Below are 23,103 nucleotides of genomic sequence, written 5' to 3'. Positions count from 1 at the left end.
ACAGGGTGTTTGTTCAAGGCAACATTTACAGTCTATACAAAGTTAACAAATTATACAACAGAATTTAATTATTCCTTCAGAGACAAGCAACTTCTAGCCTTGTGATTGCCCTCAAAAAATGGAGACCTCTTTCTGAGGGCTGGCTGTATCAAGCAAAAAAAAATGCTCTGAAAGCATTTGATGAAGTCATTTGAAGAAGACAATACAAATGTACAGATGGAGACATACAGTGTCATAAAATATATTATTGCATTTCCTGAATAGATATCTCCCAGCAAATACTTAATCTGCTTCTTGAAGTAAGGAGGCACCCTCACCATCTGTATTGAACTCATGCCAATGGAATCATTTCACTAGAGGGGAAGTAGAGGCAAAGGATTGTGGTACACCCAGGGTCTCCATTTGAAATGCATAGTGAATTTTGCGAATGATTGTGTGGAGAGAAAGAAGGGGGAGGGGGCTTTTCCAGTTACCAGTGGTAACTCATGAGAGCGCGCTTCAGAAATCATTTGAAGTACGAATGATTTTGGACACCCACTCAAGGCTGCAAATGGATGTATATGCAAATCATCCATTCACAGCGCTGCAGAGAAAATATGCGAATAGTGGGGGATGAACGGCGAGCGGTGCTACAAGGCTCGCAAAGCAGCAAAATAATGCTGCAGTGCGAGCCAATCAGAATGAGGGTAAGATTAGTTTTTGACTAGAATGTTCTAGAAAGTTAGCCAAAATCTCCCATTGTTTCTCCTGCTTAGATACTGTTAGTCAGTAACTCCTAGCACAGTTATATTGGTCATGTGTGCAGCTAGGTCAGGACGTTACACCTCCTTCTCAAACTCTTTAATCCCTTTCGACTCTCGAATCATCCACCTGCTGCAAATCCATTCGCAAATCACTCACCATCGAATCATTTTTCCAGTCTGTGAATAACTCTTCCTCAACTCTGCAATAGAAACAGGTTGATCGATACCGGAGCCGATGTCACAGATCCTTTCTGAAAACTCTTGGGCACTCCTGCATTTTTCCAGACACTACCAGAAAATGGCCAAGTGACACTCACAAATGGTGACTTCCTGTCAATCAAGTTGTGAGGGGATTGCGAATGAAAATCGCTAAATTTTGTCGCCGTTTGGCCTCACACATGCACGCTATGCTCCGTTTGCATGCAGTCATTCAATTATCGATTGCTGTGTGAATTTGCACACCAGGCCTGAATAACCCCCTAGGTGTTTTTTGCTGTTGAAGTACAAGTGAATGTTGCTCATTTCCCTTTCTTTGCACGTTGCCCGTTTGCAGTGTTTCCTTTAGGAATGTACAATACACGGATTTTATTGCCGCTGAAATGTTGTGACTTTTATTTACTGAGCTGACTTTGTATTACATGCCTGGGCTGGTTTTCAAATGATTTAAGCGATATATGTATATTGGAGCTACGTAATGGTAGGATTTATTTAATTGTGTTGCTGTTTGCAAGATCTCTCAATGTAGATATTTATCTACATCAACATCAATGTAGATATTTATCCTAAAAAGAATGTCTATTAAATAATGCATATTATGTGTACTTTCTCATTATGCTGATGTTCCATCAGAAAACATTAGTGTGCCCATTTCAAATGTACTGTCTCATGCGTTACTACAATGCAGTAAATGAATGAAATGTAAGCCGAGCTTATCGCGTGAATATATCTTAGCGGAACAAGTTTAAGCAACTAACGTAATAAAGTGCAGTTAACAAAATAAAAACAAGCTGTGGAAAGAAAATAGCAATGTTCTACACAGCGCCTGACAATAGTATACACTGTAGAATGAGAGGCAGAAAACAAATTTCAATATCACTTTAAAAATGACACTTGGTATACAGCAATACATCATTGGCATGCCACTTAGTAATCTAAATTACATGCTTAGTTGCACTTCATTTTCCTATCATTTAGTTGAATAGATGCTGAGTGTTTCTTCAACATCACCTGCACACAAGACATTTTACTTTGGTTTTCTTTTCTTTGAACATTTCTGCGGACTATTTTTGGTGAATCTGACATTCAAGTTGCAAGACGTTAATGAGTAGGTCGGTGTGGCAGTTTATAGGTAGATTAATGAGTAGGTCGGTGTTGCAGCTTACAGGTAGATTAATGAGTAGGTTGGTGTTGCAGCTTATAGGTAGATTAATGAGTAGGTTGGTGTTGCAGCTTACAGGTAGAATAAAGTAAAATAGTTGATGGTTGGCACAATGATTAACAATGATGTCCTGGGTTCAGTTTTGTCCAAGAAAGTTCTGACCCAGGGCAACATCTGTGTGGAGCGTATAGATTCTTCCCATAATTCCGTGCGATTCTTCAAGTCCTCTGGTTTCCATCCACCATCCAATATCATACTGGGAAATTAATTGGGTTCCAAAAAAAAAAAAAAGCATCCTCATTTGTGTGGGAGGGAATTGTGGCTGTAAGCTACAATGTGGAATGGACTCATGTGACTCAGTATAAGAAGAACAATAATAATAATAATAATAATAATGACCCTGTAGCAATAAATTGTACATCTGCTATTAGCTGCAACAGTAAAACGAACTCAGTGCATTATGGTTTATATGGGATAAGATAGAACACAATGCACATGTTGTAGATGTTATCAACTTTTCAAAATAAAGAATTTATTAAAAATAAAAATATAGAAGACAATATTTGGAACTACAATGCACCTAAGCTAAATTGCAAAAAGTAAGCATACATTGGAGTCAATATACACAGCCATCCGTGTTCCGCACTTTTTAAGTCAATGAGCAATGAAAATTCAGGATATTTAACATACTTATACCCCTTTCACACTGAAGCTCTAAAACGGTATATTGACGTTTTTCTAGCCTTTTAAAATGGTTAGAGCTGCTGTGTGAAAGCACCAGTTTAAAAATACTGGTTCAGGAAAACCGGTTATTCAAAACGGGTAAAAAGAAGAATTCTACACGGTTCACGGTTTGTAGAGTGTGAACGGGTCTGAACCGGCATATTGGATCCCACACTGGTGTCCCCCCTTGCCAGCGCTCCCCCTCCCCTAGCCCTGTGCCCACACACAGTATTGCAGTGAAGATGAGGACAGCATGGACCACGCTGCCCGGATATATGCACACTACCGTTTTTGTACCTTTCACAACGGGTTCAACCAGTAAAATACCTTTTACAACATGCAGTGTGAAAGGGTCTTTATGGCTCAGATCCGTTGTAAGTCCTGTTTACAAATATCGGGTCTTTACCCGTTTCTGCAGTGTGAAAGCAGCATAAGGGATCGTTCAATTATATGAAATGGGGCGAGTTGTAGTTGCAACTCTGTATAAATGCCGGCAGCTGATCTAAAGGTGGCCATACATCAGAAAGGCTGGTCTTAAGGTGGGCATACATGAGAAAGACCTGTCTAACTATCACAATTGTGTCCAACTTTTCCTTCAACTCCCCGGCAGTCGTTGGTGGTTTTTGGACACACAATGTACTCGCAATCTCTCATACAATCAGTCATACAACCAGTTGAGATTGTACGATTGGGTACAATATCTTTGTATCTTTACCTTATACTTATTGATTTTTGGATGCTGCCCTATGGGGCTATGAACAGAAATCAGCAGAGTCCAAAGCTACTGTAAGTGCAGCATACAGCCACACGTTCTCACCCAGACTCGCAGGCGCAAGTTTATTGAATTGACCAGTGCCTCCTCAACCACTGCAATGTACTGACCAGCACCCCTTCCACCACGACATTATACTGACCAGCACCCCTTCCACCACGGCATTGTACTGATCAGTGCCTCCTCCACCATGGCATTGTACTGACCAGTGCCCCTTCCACCACGGCATTGTACTGATCAGTGCCTCCTCCAACACGTCATTGTACTGACCAGCACCCCTTCCACCACGGCATTGTACTGATCAGTGCCTCCTCCACCACGGCATTGTACTGATCAGTGCCTCCTCCACCACGACATTGTACTGACCAGTGCCCCTTCCACCACAGCATTGTACTGATCAGTGCCCCCTCCACCACAGCAAAGTATGGTTTTATATTATTAATAATAAAATGATATTATTAATATAATCCCAAGTTATTTAGGACATTTGAGCAGCAACATTATATATGGATTAAAGTAGCATCCATTTATTATTATTATTTTATAACAAGCAGCAACAAATGACAGTGCTATATATTTAGGGAGTCATGACATAAGGAAATAACAAAATAGAAATGTAGATTTCCATCCCCAAATGATCTTATAATCACAGAGGTGTGTGTTACACAGATGATGCATAAGGCAGTATTAGAATAACTGTTGGTGGGGAAATGTGCATTGCCCCTGTCAAGCAGATAATGGCGACTGGCATGTATGAGAACACTATATGAGCCAGTAATAGGTCTGGAGTGACTCGTATTTATAAATGGTAGCTACACTCCGCTATTCACTCTGCCGCCCACACACCTCAGCTGTCAGTCATTGCCTTGGGGACTAATGAGGTAGCCATTAACATTTTGTTCAGCTCCTAGCTCTATGATTACTGGGGTGTGGCTCATAGGGATGACAGTGTTTAGGTCAACAGTCAATCGATCAACTCCAAAAAGGTCAAAAGTTGACATGAAAAAAACTGTTGACTTGTCAACAACAAAAAAATGTCCACACAAAAAAAAAGGTCAACAGGAAAAAGGTAAGGCCATGAAAAGGTTGACATGAGTTGTGTTTTTTGTGTGTGTAATGCTTCTTTCACACTGCAAAACCTGCTTAGACCCGGTATTTAAAACGTTTGTTAAAACGGGTCAGAGCAAGTTTAACCTCTTTCACACCACATGTAAATACCGGGTCTAAAGCAGGTTTGCGGTGTGAAAGCAGCATGATGAGAGGCAGGGAGGAAATAATCCCGGGACTCCAGTCCACAAGCTGCGGAATGCTGGAAGGGCAAGTCTAGGGTAGGGGGTCTCAACATCAGCTGGTCCCGCTCTGAGCGGACCCAGCACAGTACATATTTAATGAGCGGTACTGCTCATTATATATGCACATATGTAATGAGCTGTCCCACTTATTAAATATGCACTGGGCTGGTTGCAGCGGGACCAATAGTTCTCACTGCTGCCTGGGTACCATTTCAGACCCGTTCAGACAGCAAAAAAAAAAAACGGGTCTGAAACAGGTAGGACCCTGCTTTTTTATTGTTTTAAAATACCAGTTATTTTAAAACAGTAAATTCACTCTGGACCTGTCAGACTGCACATATTACCTTTTTGAAACGGTAAAAAACGGCAAAATACCGGGTATAAGTGTCAAAACCTGATGACATTTACCCCAATGAGTGTTGTGCGTGCGCTCGCCTTGGACACATTTTACCATTCTCAATTGTATTCCACGTGGATTGTAAAGCATGAAAAAGTCCACACAAAAAAAAATTGTGAAAAACTCATGTCAACATTTTTTTGCATCGACCATTGCCATGGTCACCATGTTGATCTTTTATCAATGTTGACTATATGGTGTTCACCTATTGATGGTCGACCGATCACCGGGATAATGTTCACTGTACTTAACGCTGTGTATGTCCAATGGGTGTGGGTTGTTAGATCTACACCAACTAGGTCGACAAGCATTGGGTCGACACCACTAGGTCGACAGGCAGCAATGTTGACATGGGTATAGGTCGACATGGGTCTAGGTTGACAGGACATTAAGTCGACACAAACATTAGGTCGACATGGGCAAGGTCGACAGTCAAAAGGTCGACATGGGGTTTTTCACGGCTTTTGTCGACCTAATGACCTGTCAACCTTGTTGGTGTAGACCTAATGAAAGTATCCTTTTCCAGCATTATTACTGTACTTATGTCTGGAGGACCGCCCCATACAGCATCAACAGACCCACATGCAGTACAGAAATGTAAATTTCATTATTTGGGGATCTTTTTACTCATTTAGGACATAAAGTATACACTCAAACCTTTACAGTACTGTATGTCCATTTTTAAATATGTTAGGAAACACGTGTCCTGCTATAAACTGTTACACTTTGAGACCTGAAGGATACTTTTTCTTGGCTCTTAGAACTTTCATGTAAAGTTCTGATTCCATACTGTGTGCACATTCAGTGCCCGGCTAACACCTTGCATGTAGTGAAAATGACCAAAATATTTAAAACTATGAGAAAGAATTATTTTAATATTGCATTATTGTTTTTTTTTGTGTGTAATACGCCTATTATGTAATTATCTTAATTTTAGTTTATTTAGCTTTATGTTTGTGTACACTGACCGTGTGTTGTTGTAATGTTTTATTTAAATAAAATGATTAGGTACTTGTGTATTATCACGGCGCCCAAGATTTCCATCATAGGGCATCATATCGATCGGATCGCATCACATGCGATCCGATCTTTAATTGTACAGGCACCCTGATGGGTGTTTACTATGTTAAATGCACCCCCATTGTTAACGCCACCCCCACTATCAACGCCAACCCGAAGCGTGGCGAGCGGCGGCGGTACGCGTCCTCCGACCTTTTCATACCCCCACTATCCACGTCGGCATGGAGTTGATCTTAGATAGTGTGGCGAGCGCAGCAAGCCACCGAGCCCGAAGCGTGGTGAGTGCAGCGAGCCCCGCGAGGGGACGTGGATTACTTCACATGTATTCCGCTTCCGCTCGCCACGCTGCGCTCGCCACACTATCTAAAATCAACTCCACACCGGCGTGGATATTGGGGGTATGAAAAGGTCGGAGGACGCATACCACCGCCGCCGCTCGCCACGCTTCGGGTTGGCATTGATAGTGGGGGTGGCGTTAACAATGGGGGTGCATTTAACATAGTAATCAACCATCAGGGTACTTGTACAATTAAAAATCGCATCGCATGCCATTTTAATGGCATGCGATGCGATATTTTATTGTTCAGTGCAGCTCTTTCGACCCGAAAATCGGGTCCCATCGCATCGCATACCTTAATTAGTGGTATGCGATGGGCGCCGTGATAATACACAAGTACCATTTATTATAGTGGGCAAACATTATTTATTTTATTGAGTTTTTTTCATGTTCTGGAAATGACCATTTATATTATTTGGTGCTAAATTCTTCCTTATAGAAATAAACACAGCATGGCAAGCAAAACTGCCCAATAAATTGACACCTCGGTAACTTTAGATGATTGTTAAGATCCTTTTAGAGTGAATCATAACCAAGATTACTAAACTTTCTGACAAAATGTAATGTTGACATGGAAGAAAATACTCTAAACTTGTGTGACTTATCGGAACCTTAAGTGGCACATGATTTCTACTGAACTTCCTGGCAGCTTTCCAGGTGGCAGGATCACATGTATCGTATGCGATACCACATACCAGTCATGGCTGCGGGATGCTAAAACTCTTTATGGCAGCCATGGTGATTTCCAGCTCCAATCCGATGCGCACGGGTCTGGGCATCAGATCGGAAGTTGAACAGAAACGTGTAAGCATACTGTACCTCCCAACGCTTATCACGGGAACGTCCCTTTGTTTGGGACTTTCCTGCATCCCTCCCATGGCCGGTATTGTCCTGCGGGGGGGGGGGGGGGTGGCAGTCCCCCACCCTGTCATCAATGAATAGATGCTGTGCGCATGCTTACGGAGCTGCTGGGCATGCCCCCAGAGCGGCGAAAACAGGGCGTGGCCTCATGGAAGAGCCGCGAGTATAGGTCATGCCCCCTATCATTAGGCCACACCCAGACATTTTCGGAGCGCCTCTGGCACGCTTCTGTATATCGTATTGGTATTCTTAGTAAATTTCCCCCTAAATGTTTTGGAATAAAAAATAATTGTGCTCTAAAATAAACGAAATACAGTTCAAAACGAACAACCTGAGTTCCACCCCCAGGTCGCCATCATTGTTCAAACGATTTTCTATAACCTTGCGTCCTAAGCCGTGTGGGATGTTAGAATAGAGGCTTGTGACGTCAAGGGTAAGGAAGTTGTAAGAATCCTTCCATTCTATGGCCCTTATTCCGATCTAAGCGGTAACGGCCGCTTGCGGCCGTTCCGCCGATGTTTTCGCTCTGCGCATGTGCAGAGGGCACTCTGCGCATGTGCAGGCGAAATCGCCGCACAATTTTTTTTACCGCCGCAAAGGGGGTGGATAGGGGCGTGAGGGGCTACTTAGCCTCATTTCCCTATGCATACGCCCCGCGTTTCAGGGGCGTTCCCATGCAAACGCGGGGCGTACGCATGGTAATGAGGCTGTGACGCATGTGTTGGGGGCGGGCATCTGACATCGCCGGATGTCAGCTGCCCGCCCCCATACATGCTTTCACACGGACAAGTGTCCGTGAGGTCTATGGTTGCGGGAGCTGGTGGAGCGTGCGGCCCTGCCTTCGATGGTCGGCGACCATCGAATGCAGGGGGCTGCTCCAAGATGGTGGAGGCGTATCCCCCGCCATTTTCATGCGGACCGCCACATGTCCGCGTACGGACGGCCGTGGCGATCCGTATGGAAGGCGGGGATTCGCCTGCACCATCTTGGAGCAGCCCCCTGCATTCGATGGTCGCACCGGCCGCACCAAGCAGAATAAGGGCCTATATCTCATATCATATTGAGAAATGCGGTGGTATCCTCGATGTGTGGTGGAAACACTCGGTTGCAGAAAAGGATGATTTTATCACTGGCTTAGTATATGTTTTTTAGCATGCATTAATATATCATTGTAATAGACCTACCAATCTGGTTTTTACATTTCCATTAGTAGCGCTGCTCAGTTTTTCTTTTTTTTTTTTTTAATCTGTACAGGACTGATTATCCTGTTGTAGAGCTGCAGCTGGCTAAGGCAGCTCCTGTTGGGCGCCCTTGGTCCAATTTCACCTGGTGTGATTTTGTCCTCAATTCTGAGAAACTCTTAAGACAAATCTTGATGGCAAAGTATATTCCCTAGACCTGATATCTGTGCATAGTTAGGAATGGAAGGGACAAGCTATTCTGAATTAAACTGAAACTGCATAAATCCCTTAAAAATACATTTTGCGAGTAATGAGGATAGGGGGGGGGGTCAAGGGGGACAGCAGACCGGGCCTCGACGACCTGAGGGGCCCCAAAGCCAGCCGTCTGTCCACTCATCTATGGGAGTGGGCAGGGCCAGGTTGACTCAGGTGCGCGGCTGTGTAAGTCGGGGACAGCCTGGATCTCTCCTGTGCTAGCGACAGTTGAGCCATGGGAGACGCGTCGCCCTGCCCCTCTCCCTGCAGCAGTGCTGGAGGAGGCAAATGGACACGATCCTCTCCGAGCTACTGCACATGGGCTTGCAGGAGTGGAGGGTGTGAAGTCTCATCAGAGCCAGGGGGAGTTAAGAGAAGGCATGCATGGTACGGGAGGAGGAGGCTGCGTTCACCGTGTCAGAAATGGGACCGATGACAGGGGGAGATCAAAGGTATCTTTAATGGCTTTACTGTCACCCTGGCACTAATTTCAGCAGCATCTGCTGATGCAGCAATGTTTATGTATACTGTACGTGTCCTCCATTGTAACTGTGTATGTGTGTATCTGGCCCCAAAATTTCTGTTGCTGGCCCTGACAGTAGTACAATCTCATTCACAATACACCACATAGTTGTTTACCTTATTCACATTATGACACACAGTAATACCCCTTTTTCATGCAAGGCTACACAGTAATACCCCTTATACACAGGAAGAGAGACTATGAGCAATGAGTTGGGGCTCTGGGTAGGAGCATGCCAAATCAGAGCCAAGAACCCCAATCCCCTACTGATCTCCCACAGGCTGCCATCCCAATGAAAAGGCCTGCGGGCCTAGAAATGTTGACTTGCATGTTTCTGTGATTTCATTTATTTTTTAAACTCATAAATTACCATTTGAAAAATCCTTCAAGTGCCTCCTCTAAGTTCCTTGGGACGCTGGTAATTACATGTGTGTGTATACAGTACAGCCCCATGGAGTGTGAGGTACTGAGACTTGTTTTTTTGTTTGTGCCGACGGTAAAACCAAACACTTTTGAATTGACTGTTGACAATTATAAATTCGGCTGTAAGCTGAGATTGCGCCATTTTTTTAGTGATAAGTTGGATGAAAACGTGAACATCCCACAGTTTACCAGTCCGAGTAGATTTGATTCTCAGTGTACGTACGTTTTTACCTTTAGTGGAACAGGATATGTGTCACCAAAAAAATCTAAGATTCTTTGATAATCTTACTAGAGACCAGAGAGAAGCCCTTGTCGGTCTGACCAGGTATGACCAATTGGCTGAAGCGCTAGGCCACAACCTGCGGGAGGGTGAATACACGCTCCCCAGCTCAATGACCAGCACCACCGGATGCCAGGGGGCTGCACAAGAGGCACAGGTGGGAGAGGGGAGGCTAGGAAAGCCCCAGTTTATCCCAGTGAAGCAGGAGCTCTGCATAAATGCTGTTGCACGCTATGGCCGCCAAGCCACACCCCTCCATCTCCCTTTTTAAAGTGTTTCAGATGCCTTTCTTGAGGTTGTCCAGCAGGCACACTCCTATACCTGCAATATTGTGATGTCATGGTAAAGCAAAATATTATAGATGATCTCAGCTACATATTCACAAAGCTCCAGGTCCACTAAATTATCAAAATGGAAAAGGTGAGTGTAGATAGGGTAACGGGAGAGGTGAGTGTATATAGAGGGTAAGGGGACAGGTGGGTTAATGTAGGGAAAGACGAAAAGAAAATACAGCTCACACCATGCTGCTCAATACCCATGATAGGAAAGTCACCCCAGTTTTCAATGCAGATGAAAGTGAAAGAGACCCATTTTCCTCATAATGGTACCAAAAGGGTATATTTAATATTGAGTGTTATCTGTGTGTGCACAAACTTTGTGCATAGTAGCTGTTATTAGGTGGAAAGAATTTATAATGGAAACAGTTGGGTTTCTATGCTCTGCCAATGGTATGCGGTCAAAATTCGGCGGACGAAATATCGACGCCGGAATCCTGAACGCTGCAATGCCGGCACTTTGTCCCTCTATGGGTGTCCACGACACCCATAGAGGGAGAATAAAATAGTGTGCCGAGTGTAGCGATGCACTAGGCCCGCTGCGTGGCGAGCACAGGGAGGGGGGGCGGCGATCCACACCCCCCCTTGTTGGCATTGCGGCGGTTTGGATTCCGGTGGCAGCATTTCGACCGTCGGGATTCCGTTCGCCGGGATTTCATACCGATCCCCTGCCAATGGCTGCTGAAACTTCAGATCTCTTTATTTAAATATTCCCAGGCGATTTTCACACTTACACTCTGGGCTTGTAATGCACATTTGCTAAAACTCAAAACACAGGGCACAACTATTAATGCTGGGTGGCCTTCTCCTGAGTTTGGGAAGGGCCCCCAGCATGCAGAAGAAAGCAGTGCCAATATTGAAACCCTGCATGTCTAACTGTGGGAGGTGGGAAGGCAGCTGTGCCAAAAACTAGAAAAGGCTGCACAAACTGCTTGTGGAGTATTTATTCTACCTCACCACAAAAACATAAAAATCACAATTTTATTCAAAAACCACAAATGTATAAATGTAACAAACATGTGCAATGTAGTACATATACAACACATTCATTTAGGGAATGTATTACATTTGCAAACTTGTATAGTGTCATTTTCTGATACTGCTTGAAAATTAAAATAGGAGATGAGTGTAACAGTACTAAGACGTATTGATGTTGGGCCAGATGTATTAAGCCTATCAAAGAGATAAACTGGAGATAAAGTGAAAGGAGATAATGCACCAGCCAATCAGCTGTGTTTGAAATATGACAGTTGGGATCTGATTGGCTGGTGCGTTATCTCCTTTCACTTTATCTCCAGTTTATCTCTTCTCCAGGCTTAATACATCTGCCCCATTGGACCTTATTCTGGTCCGTTCGAAAGAGGGTGTTCGATTGCATGGGGATGGATGTTTTGTTACTGCTCATGCGCATTTCTGGGCATGTGCATACGCAGCGAATACTCAGATCGCGGAGACCCAGGACAGCATGCACAGAGGGGGGAGTTTCAGTGAGAGGCAGCGGGCAGCCCTATTAGCATATGTGAACGCCCAGCATTTTATGGGCATTTCCATGGGCGTTCTCATACTAATGAGTCGATGACGTGGCTGATGGGGGCGTCACCCCATCACCGGATGTTAGCTGCCCGCCCATTTCCTTCGGAACCTGCACGCATATGTAAGAGTGCCTCAGACCACCGTTACCTTGTTCCCCTGCACGCTGCAAATGGATGCTTATGTAAAACATCCATTCGCAGCCAGTGTGAAGGAACGCGCCTTGCGAATGGTGGGCCGGTGTGCCACCATTCGCAAGGTGGGGTTAGGTTGATTTACAAGAATGCAAATTAAGCAGAATAACCCCCATAGTCTGTGTATGGACAGTAATAATCAACAATGTTTTTCCTATTGGTTGCTCATCTGTCCAGTATAGTATCTTTAGTGAAAAGTGACTGTTCTATGGCCCGACTGGTTATCTTACACCAAGTTGTAAGTGCAGTCCATGTTTTCAGATATCACATGCTTGTTCTAGTCATGGGGACAAGATTGCTTGGAGATGTCATGGACGACTTGACTGGTCCCCACTGAAAATAATTTCTTTTAATTGTTCCATCAGATTCTTTTCATCCTCAGTCAGACTGTCTTCTTCTCTGGCTTCCCATCTGTAAAAAAGAAAAGTATTTGTAAAGGATTTAGCACATTATAGCCTAGAAATCAACCTAATATTAATTGTTTCTTATGTTAGTTATGAGTTGATTAAAGCTAACCCTGCAGTCATATGTTAGTCCCTGGCTATACATGGCATATGGTATAATACTGTAAGTCATGCAAAAAATTCATCACTCATCATGGACAGTACTTTGAGCTGAAGCTGGATACTAACAGTTTTAACACCTTCATGACTAATACTCACCTATGTAACACTTCTAACAATCAGCTTCTGTTTCTTATTAATGTAACAGCAAAGGATACTATTTGTGATGCCTTGTGGCAATGTGGTTGTACTGGTGCCTTGTGGCAATGTGGTTGTACTGGTGCCTTGTGGCAGTGGGGTTGTACTGGTGCAGGGGTGGCCAACCCGCGGCTCGCGAGCTGCATGCGGCTCTTCTCCCCCTTTTTTGCAGCTCCGGCGTGCACAGCGCCGCGGCCGCATAAGTATGTATTATTGGCGCTGAAGATGATGCTGCTGCTACCAGCTTCCTCCTACCGCCAGAGCACATGCACCGGGTCACTACTTATGCAGCCGTGGCCCAGCAGCGCTGATCCGGCGCATGCGCTCTCACGCTAGGAGGACGCTGGAGACAGCAGCAGCTGGCACCCGCGTGGGGTGTTCCTGGCTGTCATCCCCGCTGTAGCCTGGGCCCCTGCAGTGCGGTTCTCCTCTCCGCTGTCGCCGGGCAGCTCCATGTCAGGGACCCAGTGACTGCTGAAACAGACTCCATGCACTGGGAGCAGGAACCCAGCTGCTGCGGCAGAAGCAGTGACCCGGCGGCTGTGTTCTCTGAGACAGTTCACAGCAGCAGTGGGGGCTGGACAGGGACCCAGCGGCTAATGCAGGAGCAGGGACCCAGTGGCTAAGGCGGGAGCTACCTCACCCCCTGTCATCTTATCACCTGCTACCTCACCCTCTGTTATCTTATCACCTGCTACCTCACCCCCTGTCATCTTATCACCTGCTACCTCACCCCCTGTCATCTTATCACCTGCTACCTCACCCCCTGTCATCTTATCACCTGCTACCTCACCCCCTGTCATCTTATCACCTGCTACCTCACCCCCTGCCATCTTATCACCTGCTACCTCACCCCCTGTCATCTTATCACCTGCTACCTCACCCCCTGTCATCTTATCACCTGTTACCTCACCCTCTCTCACCTTTCCCCTTATTACATCCTCCCATCACCGACACCGCACCCCTTGACCCTGTCATCACATCCCGTCACCTCAGCCTCTCTTACCATGCTATACCTCTATAACTCACCCCCATACATATATATGCATATATATATATACACACACACACACACATACATACAGAGGGAGCCAGTTTTATCTATCCAGCCGGTGCACCACATCTTTCCATCTTGGTGTGCCGGTTGCCGAGACGGGGACGGGGACGTGCAATTGTCTCACATGCACAAGCGTCCCATTCTCATCGATCGGCGCACCGGATGGATGAAACTGGCTCGATCTGTATATAGGCCACAACCCATTTATAAACGGGGCGTGGAATTCTGGGAACTAGGCCATGCCCATTTTTTAATGGTTGCGGCTCTTTGTCTTAACAGAATTTGGGGGGGGGGCTCTTTGTCTCAGGTGGGTTGGCCACCCCTGTACTGGTGCCTTGTGGCATTAGGGTTGTGCAGATGCGTTGGGGCAGTGGGGTTGTACTGGTGCCTTGGGGCAGTGGAGTTTACTGGTGCCTTGGGGCGGTGGGGTTGTGCAGATGTCTTGTGGCAGTGGGGTTGTGCAGGTGCCTTGGGGCGGTGGGGTTGTGCAGATGTCTTGTGGCAGTGGGGTTGCAAGACAAAAGGGAAATGGGGGATAGGGGATAGGGCATTGGACAGTCTGACCTTTATGAGAAAAGGCTAACTCCAAACAACAAATTTATATATAATATGGTTGAGGAGGTGCTCCCTGGGAGTAGGGTAAGTACAATGGAAAGAAATATGTCCAAGAGAGGACACATAGAAGTCTCCCTGGGTGGGGCACAAGCCTTTGATTTAAAATGTAACTTTTAATAGATATGTGTTAAGAAATCCCTCAAATAAGTGAGGAATATGTTACAATAAACATAGAACATGCAGCAGGACAAACGTGACGATAATAACAAATATTTACAATTTAGTAAGAAAGCAGTGAAATATTAGGGCTTTCTAAATATACAGTATCCCAGGATATCCGAATGTAATTTATAATGAATATACAATATTGGATGCTATCCTGGTCTCAATACAATTCTAACAGTCTATAATCAAAGAAAGGGATGTTGGTGTGAGAGTAGGCTCATGCAATGGGAGACATATCACTGATAATTGTTACAATAGCCATTTCCCTTAGGTACATGAGCATGACACACTAAATTCAAGGCGTTTGTCTGAGTCTTTATCTTTTATATTGTTTTCTTTTCTTTATCGGCAAACAAAAGTGGGGTTGTGCAGATGTCTTATGGCAGTGGGGTTGTACTGGTTCCTTGGAGCGGTGGGGTTGTGCAGATGCATTATGGCAGTGGGGTTGTGCAGATGCATTATGGCAGTGGGGTTGTGCAGATGCATTGGGTCACCTGCAAACAACTCAATGCACCTGCATGACCCCTGTGTACAACTCAGAATGCATGTAGAAAAGATGTAACGTGCGCCTATAAACGTCTCCTGTGGGCTAGTAAATCCCATCTGTCTGTGCAATACAGGCCCAGTGCCAAGGCAGGAGAAGTGGTATTTATCATACTATATGCTGGTTCTTCGGGACGGTGGGGTTGTGCAGATGTCTTGTGGCAGTGGGGTTGTGCAGGTGCGTTGGGGTTGTGCAGATGTCTTGTGGCAGAGGGTTGTACTGGTTCCTTGGGACAGTGGGGTTGTGCAGATGTCTTGTGGCAGTGGGGTTGTACAGATGTCTTGTGGCAGTGGGGTTGTACTGGTTCTTCGGGACAGTGGGGTTGTGCAGATGTCTTGTGGCAGTGGGGTTGTACTGGTTCTTTGGGGTGGTGGGGTTGTGCAGATGTCTTGTGGCAGTGGGGTTGTACTGGTTCCTTAGAGCGGTGGGGTTGTGCAGATGCATTATGGCAGTGGGGTTGTGCAGATGCATTGGGTCACCTGCAAACACCTCGATGCACCTGCATGACCCCTGTGTACAACTCAGAATGCATGTAGAAAACATGTAACGTGCGCCTACAAACGTCTCCCGTGGGCTAGTAAATCCCATCTGTCTGTGCAATACAGGCCCAGTGCCAAGGCAGGAGAAGTGGTATTTATCATACTATATACTGTATGTGCTGCACCAAATATCACACAAGCTGGATTATCCCTTGTGTCATTGTCACTGCAATTGCTTATCTCAGTCTATGTACAGCTCTCTCCTTGGTGTGGTCCCTGATACACAATACCTCTACTATACACGGTGAGAGCTGCCTGCCTCTGCAGTGATTACTATGTGAGAAATAGAATAACATTTTCTACAAAGGTGATCCGGTAATTTGATGCGAGCTGGGTAATTTGTTGAAGGCACAAAAAACAAGAAGAAAACCCCGACAGTTCATTATGTTATTTTTGCACCAGCCGTGCTATGTGATTATATTATGGACAGCTTGTCCCCGTCACATTGATAAAATTTGATGTTTAAAATACATATGTTGTATTTCATGTCAAGTGGAAGTCTGTTTAAAGTCTTGAGTTTCCTCTTTAAAGCACCTTATTCTTCTCTCGCCTCGTGGGGCTGTCAGGTTGTCAGAAGTAGCCTATTGTGTTTAATATCAGCAAGGATTCCCTAAAGGGAACAGGTGGATTGTATGAGACAACAATGACTATACTGACCACTAATACAATGCACTCAGGCTGTAGATGGCTCTCCCGAGACACTGGTTATCATGTTACCCTGCCTTATACTGCTGCCTTACAGCCAGCACTTTGTCATTTCTAATACTCGACCATTATGCTTTAAATTACTTATTGGTATTTATCCATAACGAGGCAAATACAAAGGGATCTAAGTGTTTTTCTGCCCATCTTCTTTTGTTATATACCTCATTTGGGTCGATTTATGTACCTACTTTATCTCTCAGCTCAAAATAATGTCTGTCTGTCTCCTACACCCCATGTTATTATTTCCCTGTTATTCTGTGTTATTGTGCAGTTAGTGTGTTGAGGTACAGTATTTGCACCTGTATATAGTTACCTGTATGTTGTGCGCTCTTGTTTGAATGGCAGCTAATAAAGTTTTTTGTACGTGGGTATAATATTACATTTAACTCATGAAGATGATCTAATAAATGTTTATTTAGACTAATACGTGATTTTGCTTCTTCTTCAATCAGACATGCCTATTACCCTGGAAGCTCTCCAATTTCCAGGTTATCCCCCTGCACCTCAGGAAGAATAGGTGAATCTCCCTCATCCCATTCAGTTGCTAGTGAAGTGAGTAGGCTGGGGAGATAATACCAGTAATCATCAGAATCAGCTTTATTGGCCAGGTATACTTGCGTATACTAGGACTTTGTTTTCGGTTTGCTGAGCAATACCTAGGTGGGTAACAAGTAAACAGCATACAGTATAAAAAATATTAACAGGTGGGGGAACATGTACAGTCATACAGAAAGTTATTCCGAAGGGACACCGTGTTAGATTATGTGCAAAGGGTTATGGCGTGACTAGAGAGTGAGGTGTTCATGAGTTCACGCGTCAACAGGTGAACCGCCTGAGGGAAGAAACTTTTTAGGCTTCTGGTGGACCTGGTGGGAATGGCCCTGAAGCGTCTGCCTGAAGGCAGCAGGTTAAACAAGCCATGGCCAAGATGTAGTTGGTCCTTGACTATCTTCGTTGCCCGCTTTTTTGCTGTGGACAGGTACAGGTCCTGGACAGAGGGAAGGTCCATCCCGATGATCTTCTTCGCAGTTCTGACTACCTTTTGAAGTCTGGATTTGTCTCTCTCACTGGCGGAGCCGTACCAGACCAGTATCGAGGGGCACAGTACAGACTCCACAATCGTGGAGTAATAGATGGGCAGAAGCTTCTGTGGTACGTATGTTGAACTTCCTCAGTTGCCTAAGCAAGAACAGCCTCTGCTGCACTTTTCCAACAATAGTATCAGTATGCATGAGCATAGGTAAACGCAGAGGGGTTTTTTGGTTGCCCAGAAACCCCCATCCCCTTGGCAAGTGGCTTATCATGCAGTTTAAGTCACCCACTTAAACTGCCCAGTGGTAGCAGCCTCTTCTACCAAGTTTGCTGTGTGTGGATCGAAGTCCTATATCAGTACAGTGGACCAGAGAGTAGCTTCCAGAAAGAAGAGACAGGAGGTGGGAGAATGTCTACTTAAAAAGTGCAGTACTGGTTCTATTACGTTTGTGCATTTATGTGTTATGGTAGGTTTAATCTTTTCCTGACCACTGTTATATATTTACAGATAGTGGTAGATGCTCAATTAGTTCAGTAATATTACTCAGGTGCATGAGGGAGGGGTTAATACTGAGTAAGTAAACAAGACATTTTCCCCCCCAGCTCACTGAGTAGTATTAGTAACCAATCTTGAACACTACATGATAATAGAATTTAGAGATATTGGTTACATATACCTGCGCAGGTGTATGATATGCCCCCAAGCCACGTGAAGGCTTCTCTGTATATTGGGGGTCCCTAGCGCTTTCCCTCACTAACACTATCTCTCTCTTATTTTAATTAAATTTCATTTTATCTCTCTCTCTTTATATATAGCTTCGGCTTCCTATCACTAATTATTAACACTTAGTATCTCACTGGCATGCCGCACTGGGCTTTCTAGCTTATGATAGTTTTTGGGGTGCCGCTAGGGACCCCCAATATACAGAGAAACCTTGACGTGACTTGGGGGCATAATATACACCTGCGCAGGTATATGTAACCAATATCTCTGAATTCTATTATCATGTAGTGTTCAAGATTGGTTACTAATACTACTCAGTGAGCTGGGGGGGAAAATGTCTTGTTTACTCACTGTTGTATATTATTTAGATGTTTGATACTGTACATCCTATAATATAGATCAGTGGATCTCAAACTGAGGGTTGCAACCATCTCAGTCTCCATGTTCCTGACAGTCCGGTTATGACTCCTCTGACCTCCCAGTTCTATGATCCTAGTAAGATACAATTAAATGATTTTTCAGACTGCTTGGATCACTGGCTTAGAGATTTGAGGAGTCATTAGGCAGCTCTAGTTTGAGATCCCCTGCTATAGACCATCTATAGTGTTGAATATTAAAACTGTATTCACCACAGTATCCAGTGCATTAAAAGACCAATTTTTATATTAATGTCCAGTGTCCTGTTCGTCTATTGCTCCCCCAGACTCCCACACTTGCTCCAATGTTCTGTGGACTGGGAGATTTGTGAACTGCATATGGAAACCCCGCTCTAGAAAACCTGTGTTTGCCCCTGATGTGTTTGGAGGTGGTGTGGGGTAGCCAATATTATATGACTAAAATAACTGAACGCTGCCTCCTCCACATGGACCTGTATATCATTACATTTTGCTATGACAGGGGTGGGGCTTGATGATGAGCAATCTGTTTTGCATCTACTCCCTGGACTACTCCCAGATCAGAGAAAATGATGTAGCAGGAGTTGGCAAGTATGTCCTAAATTCTGTTCTTTACATACTTAGTACTAGGTCATTCTGTGGCCAGCACAGGTCCTGATTTCTGTGGATAATTACAATGGGTGTGAATGGAAAGGTCTACAGTGTCTAAGTCAAGTAGGCTTTGCTCGCCACACTATTGTTCCCTATCGGAGTCCAGGTGGATGTTAAAGTACTGTATATAAATGTCCAAAAAATGAAAGGGAAAAAAAACAACATGAAAACTCATGTTGAACTTTTCATGTGTCTACCTTCATTCATGTCGACATTTTGACAGTCTAGACTTTTTTGGTGTGGATCTATTGGAGGAAATTTACTAAGATGTGTATTTCACTTCACATGCGATGTTGCTATGGGCAACCAATCAGATCCCTTCTACTATCTTCTAAAGGGTACTAAATAAATAGGAGGTAGATTCTGATTGGTTGCCCATAGCAACATCACATGTGAAGTAGAACACACATCTTAGTAAATTTCCCCCATTGACTGTTGACACTCAATGGGTTGACCATTAGAGGTCAACAGGAAAAATGTTGACATGCATTAGGCCGACATGGTCAACTCAAGTAAAAAGTCAACATAAAAAAGGTTGACGTGAGTTTTCCACTATTTTTTTTTAAATAGTTCATATTTTACCATCACGGTGGACATACAGGGAGAATATAATAGTGTGCCCATCGCAGCAAGGCTCCATGCCTGGAGTCCATGTTGACCTAATGCATGTTGACCCTTTTTGTGTCAACTTTTTGCCCGTCGACCATAAGTGGTGGACCTTTTGAGTGTCGAAATAGACACTTTCCACCATTAGACCCACACCCTTCAATGCAACTTTCTCCTTTAAAATGCATTTTATTCATGTATCGGATGTAGAAGCAACTTCTGCTGATAAAAATGATATGCAGCATGCCTATATTCAGTGTGCAACTGTGGCGGGATCTACATAACAAATGGAACAATACATTATCAATACCTAGACTTTGTATAATACTTGATGGTGCTTTCCGGGGTCTAAAATATTGACACAAGTGGAAAACAATAGGTAGATACAGAGTTGTGTACCTGCGTACTGAGTGAAATTTATTTGGACTAGCTGCAAACACTGACACGGTCTGACTAGTAATGTTTAGATAGGTAACATATTGTATATTGGATTGGTCTTTGCTGCGCTCCATCCCTGTGTGTCTGGTCTGTGTACCAGACCTACTGTAGTTATCTGTATACCTATGTATTGATATACTAACACGTAGTACGTTTCAAGATTTTTACTCAATGATAATATTAAAAGTATTGCTGCATACACTGATGTACAGTACAAAACGGTATCTGTAGTGATGAACAGCCCTGGTCCTGCAGATCGTATACACCGTGTCCCAAATTGTCCCAATCCCAGCCTGTCTTGCAAATTAGGGGACACCGGTCTCTGATCTGTTAAATGTGCCCAATAAATTCCCAAATGGGAACATGGTCCTTTGCACAGTCTAGCGGAGTCCTGCTAGTCAGGTATACATATGATGGTCTTCAGGTACCTCTTTTTAAAGCCGGTTGTGGTGTGTGGGTTTTCAGAGGAGGGGGTGGACGGTGCAGTTTAGGTATGCCAGACAGTTGATCGAACTGTCTGGTAACACATGGCTACACGTTATTTATGGTTCAATTCAAAGCATAATGGGTTACCTCCTGTAGGAGGTGCATCATCGCCGGGAAAGACGTTCATCTGCTGGTATTAACAGCAGATGAGCGGCTGTGAGAACGCTGCGCTATGAAAAGTCGCCCTCTCCCCGCTTACGGTGCCAGGCAGGGGGAAGGCCGCTCAGTGTGTATGTACTGAGCGGCTTTCCTCCCAGCGAAGACAGCGATCATCACTGTCCATACACGCTGGGCATAGTCGCCCTGTGTGTATGGACCTTAACCTAGAGTAAAAAGATTTTATACCAGTTCAATTGCCACAAAAATACTAATCATGAATAATAACCCAGGTCACTATTAGCCTAAGAACCCAGGTTACTATTAGCTTAAAACCAGGCCACTATTAGCTTAAGAACTCAGGTCACTATTGGCCTAAGAACTGAGGTTACTATTAGCCTAAGAACCCAGGTCACTATTAGCCTAAGAACCCAGGTCACTATTAGCTTAAGAACCAGGCCACTATTAGCTTAAGAACCAGGCCACTATTAGCTTAAGAACCAGGCCACTATTAGCTTAAGAACCCAGGTCACTATTAGCCTTAGAACCCAGGTCACTATTAGCTTAAGAACCAGGCCACTATTAGCCTAAGAACCCAGGTCACTATTAGCTTAAGAACCAGGCCACTATTAGCTTAAGAACCCAGGCCACTATTAGCTTAAGAACCCAGGTCACTATTAGTTTAAGAACCCAGGCCACTATTGGCCTAAGAGCTGAGGTTACTATTAGCCTAAGAACCCAGGTCACTATTAGTTTAAGAATCCAGGCCACTTTTGGCCTAAGAGCTGAGGTTACTATTAGCCTAAGAACCCAGGTCACTATTAGCCTAAGAATCCTGGTCACTATTGGCCTAAGAACTGAGGTTACTATTAGCCTAAGAACCAAGGTCCATAGTAGTCTAAGAACCAAGGTCACTTGTAGCCTAAAGGTGGCCATGCATCATAACGATTTCAGGCCCGAATACATGATTTTGATGGCTTGTGCGATGCATTTTATGTGTTTTTGTGCACATCGTGGGGTGTTTTGGTAGGATTACGGTCCGATGCGCAGTCTCGTCAGTCGTGAGACAGATCGTATGATCTTATGTACTGCACACATGATCTGAAGGACGAGTATGCTGGGGGAATTGCAGATTTTATGATACATTTTATGTGAAATTACACGTGTGTCTGGTAAGCTGCCGGGGAGTTCAAGGGAAATCGTGACTCAGATCGTGGTCATTCTGATGTATGGCCATTTTAAGAACCTATTCATACAAAACAATCAAAAAGTGCCTCAGAATTTTCAAGGGGATTATGGAGTTCCAAGTTGCCACCTAAATGAAATAATTGTAATTCATGAGGTACTTAATAAACACTGCAGATTGAGAAGCTTTTTACTGTGTGTTTACAGGTAATATGAAGCGTTGGTATCTGATGGCTTCTGTTTCCTATGCATAGTGACAATGTGTTGAGTCACAATAGGACCAATTATCTAGTAGCCTGTACATTTGACTGGATTATTTCGGATTACTCAATGTCATCAGATATCATTCTCACTGTAATTTGTAAAACAGTGTGAGAAATAGTGGGGAATAATAATGTTCAGGTGAAGATAAAACATCCTGTTAATAGTGCGTTTCCCAGGCGTACCAGTCATGCCCTCAAACCATTTAGTAAAGTCAGTTCTTTACAGCAACTCTGAGAAACGCTAAGATGTTACACTTTCATATTGAAATCATAGCCAGATCACATTTCACCAAGCTGAGCGGAGAACCTTGTTCACCAACAGAAAATGCAATTTGTAAGGGGAAAACAATCAAAGCACTGGGTAAAGATGATACCTTTGTTGGCCATATGGTACAATCAGATGGAGCTTTCTAGAGAGTTCATGTCATTTCCTCAGGCATCTATATAATCAGTGCGTCTGAGAAGGAGTACTAGCGACTGCTTGCCTGGAATGCCACCAACACTGTATAATATTACCGCTCTCTTTGTTGTCTCGTCCCTTAACAAAGCTACTAGCAACTGATTAAACTTGTGTGATGTTTAGAAAATGAACTTATTTAAACACGTCTTTCCCTCTGTAAAAGCAAAGCAAATTCATTTCCTTTTTCAGTTTGTTTT

General features: G+C 44.2%; 2 protein-coding genes across 5 annotated transcripts in view; both read right to left on the bottom strand.

The window, feature by feature from the left end:
* The window catches only part of ARB2A (ARB2 cotranscriptional regulator A), a 546,123-nt gene that overhangs the window by 447,857 nt on the left and 75,163 nt on the right, over positions 1–23,103 (bottom strand). The window lies entirely within an intron of this gene.
* KIAA0825 (KIAA0825 ortholog) overlaps positions 11,802–23,103 on the bottom strand; it is a 387,619-nt gene continuing 376,317 nt past the window's right edge. For all 4 annotated transcript variants that reach the window (XM_083151784.1, XM_083151778.1, XM_083151779.1 and 1 more), the window contains one exon: positions 11,802–12,655. In XM_083151784.1, the coding sequence (XP_083007910.1) occupies positions 12,553–12,655 (103 nt within the window). In that variant the 3' untranslated portion in view covers positions 11,802–12,552. The remainder of the gene's footprint in view (positions 12,656–23,103) is intronic.

This window comes from Crinia signifera, chromosome 1 (assembly GCF_055691185.1).
Source record: "Crinia signifera chromosome 1, ASM5569118v1, whole genome shotgun sequence".
In the NCBI taxonomy this organism is placed as follows: domain Eukaryota; kingdom Metazoa; phylum Chordata; class Amphibia; order Anura; family Myobatrachidae; genus Crinia; species Crinia signifera.
Note: the sequence above shows the minus strand (reverse complement) of the source record. Positions and strands in the feature narration are given on the sequence as shown.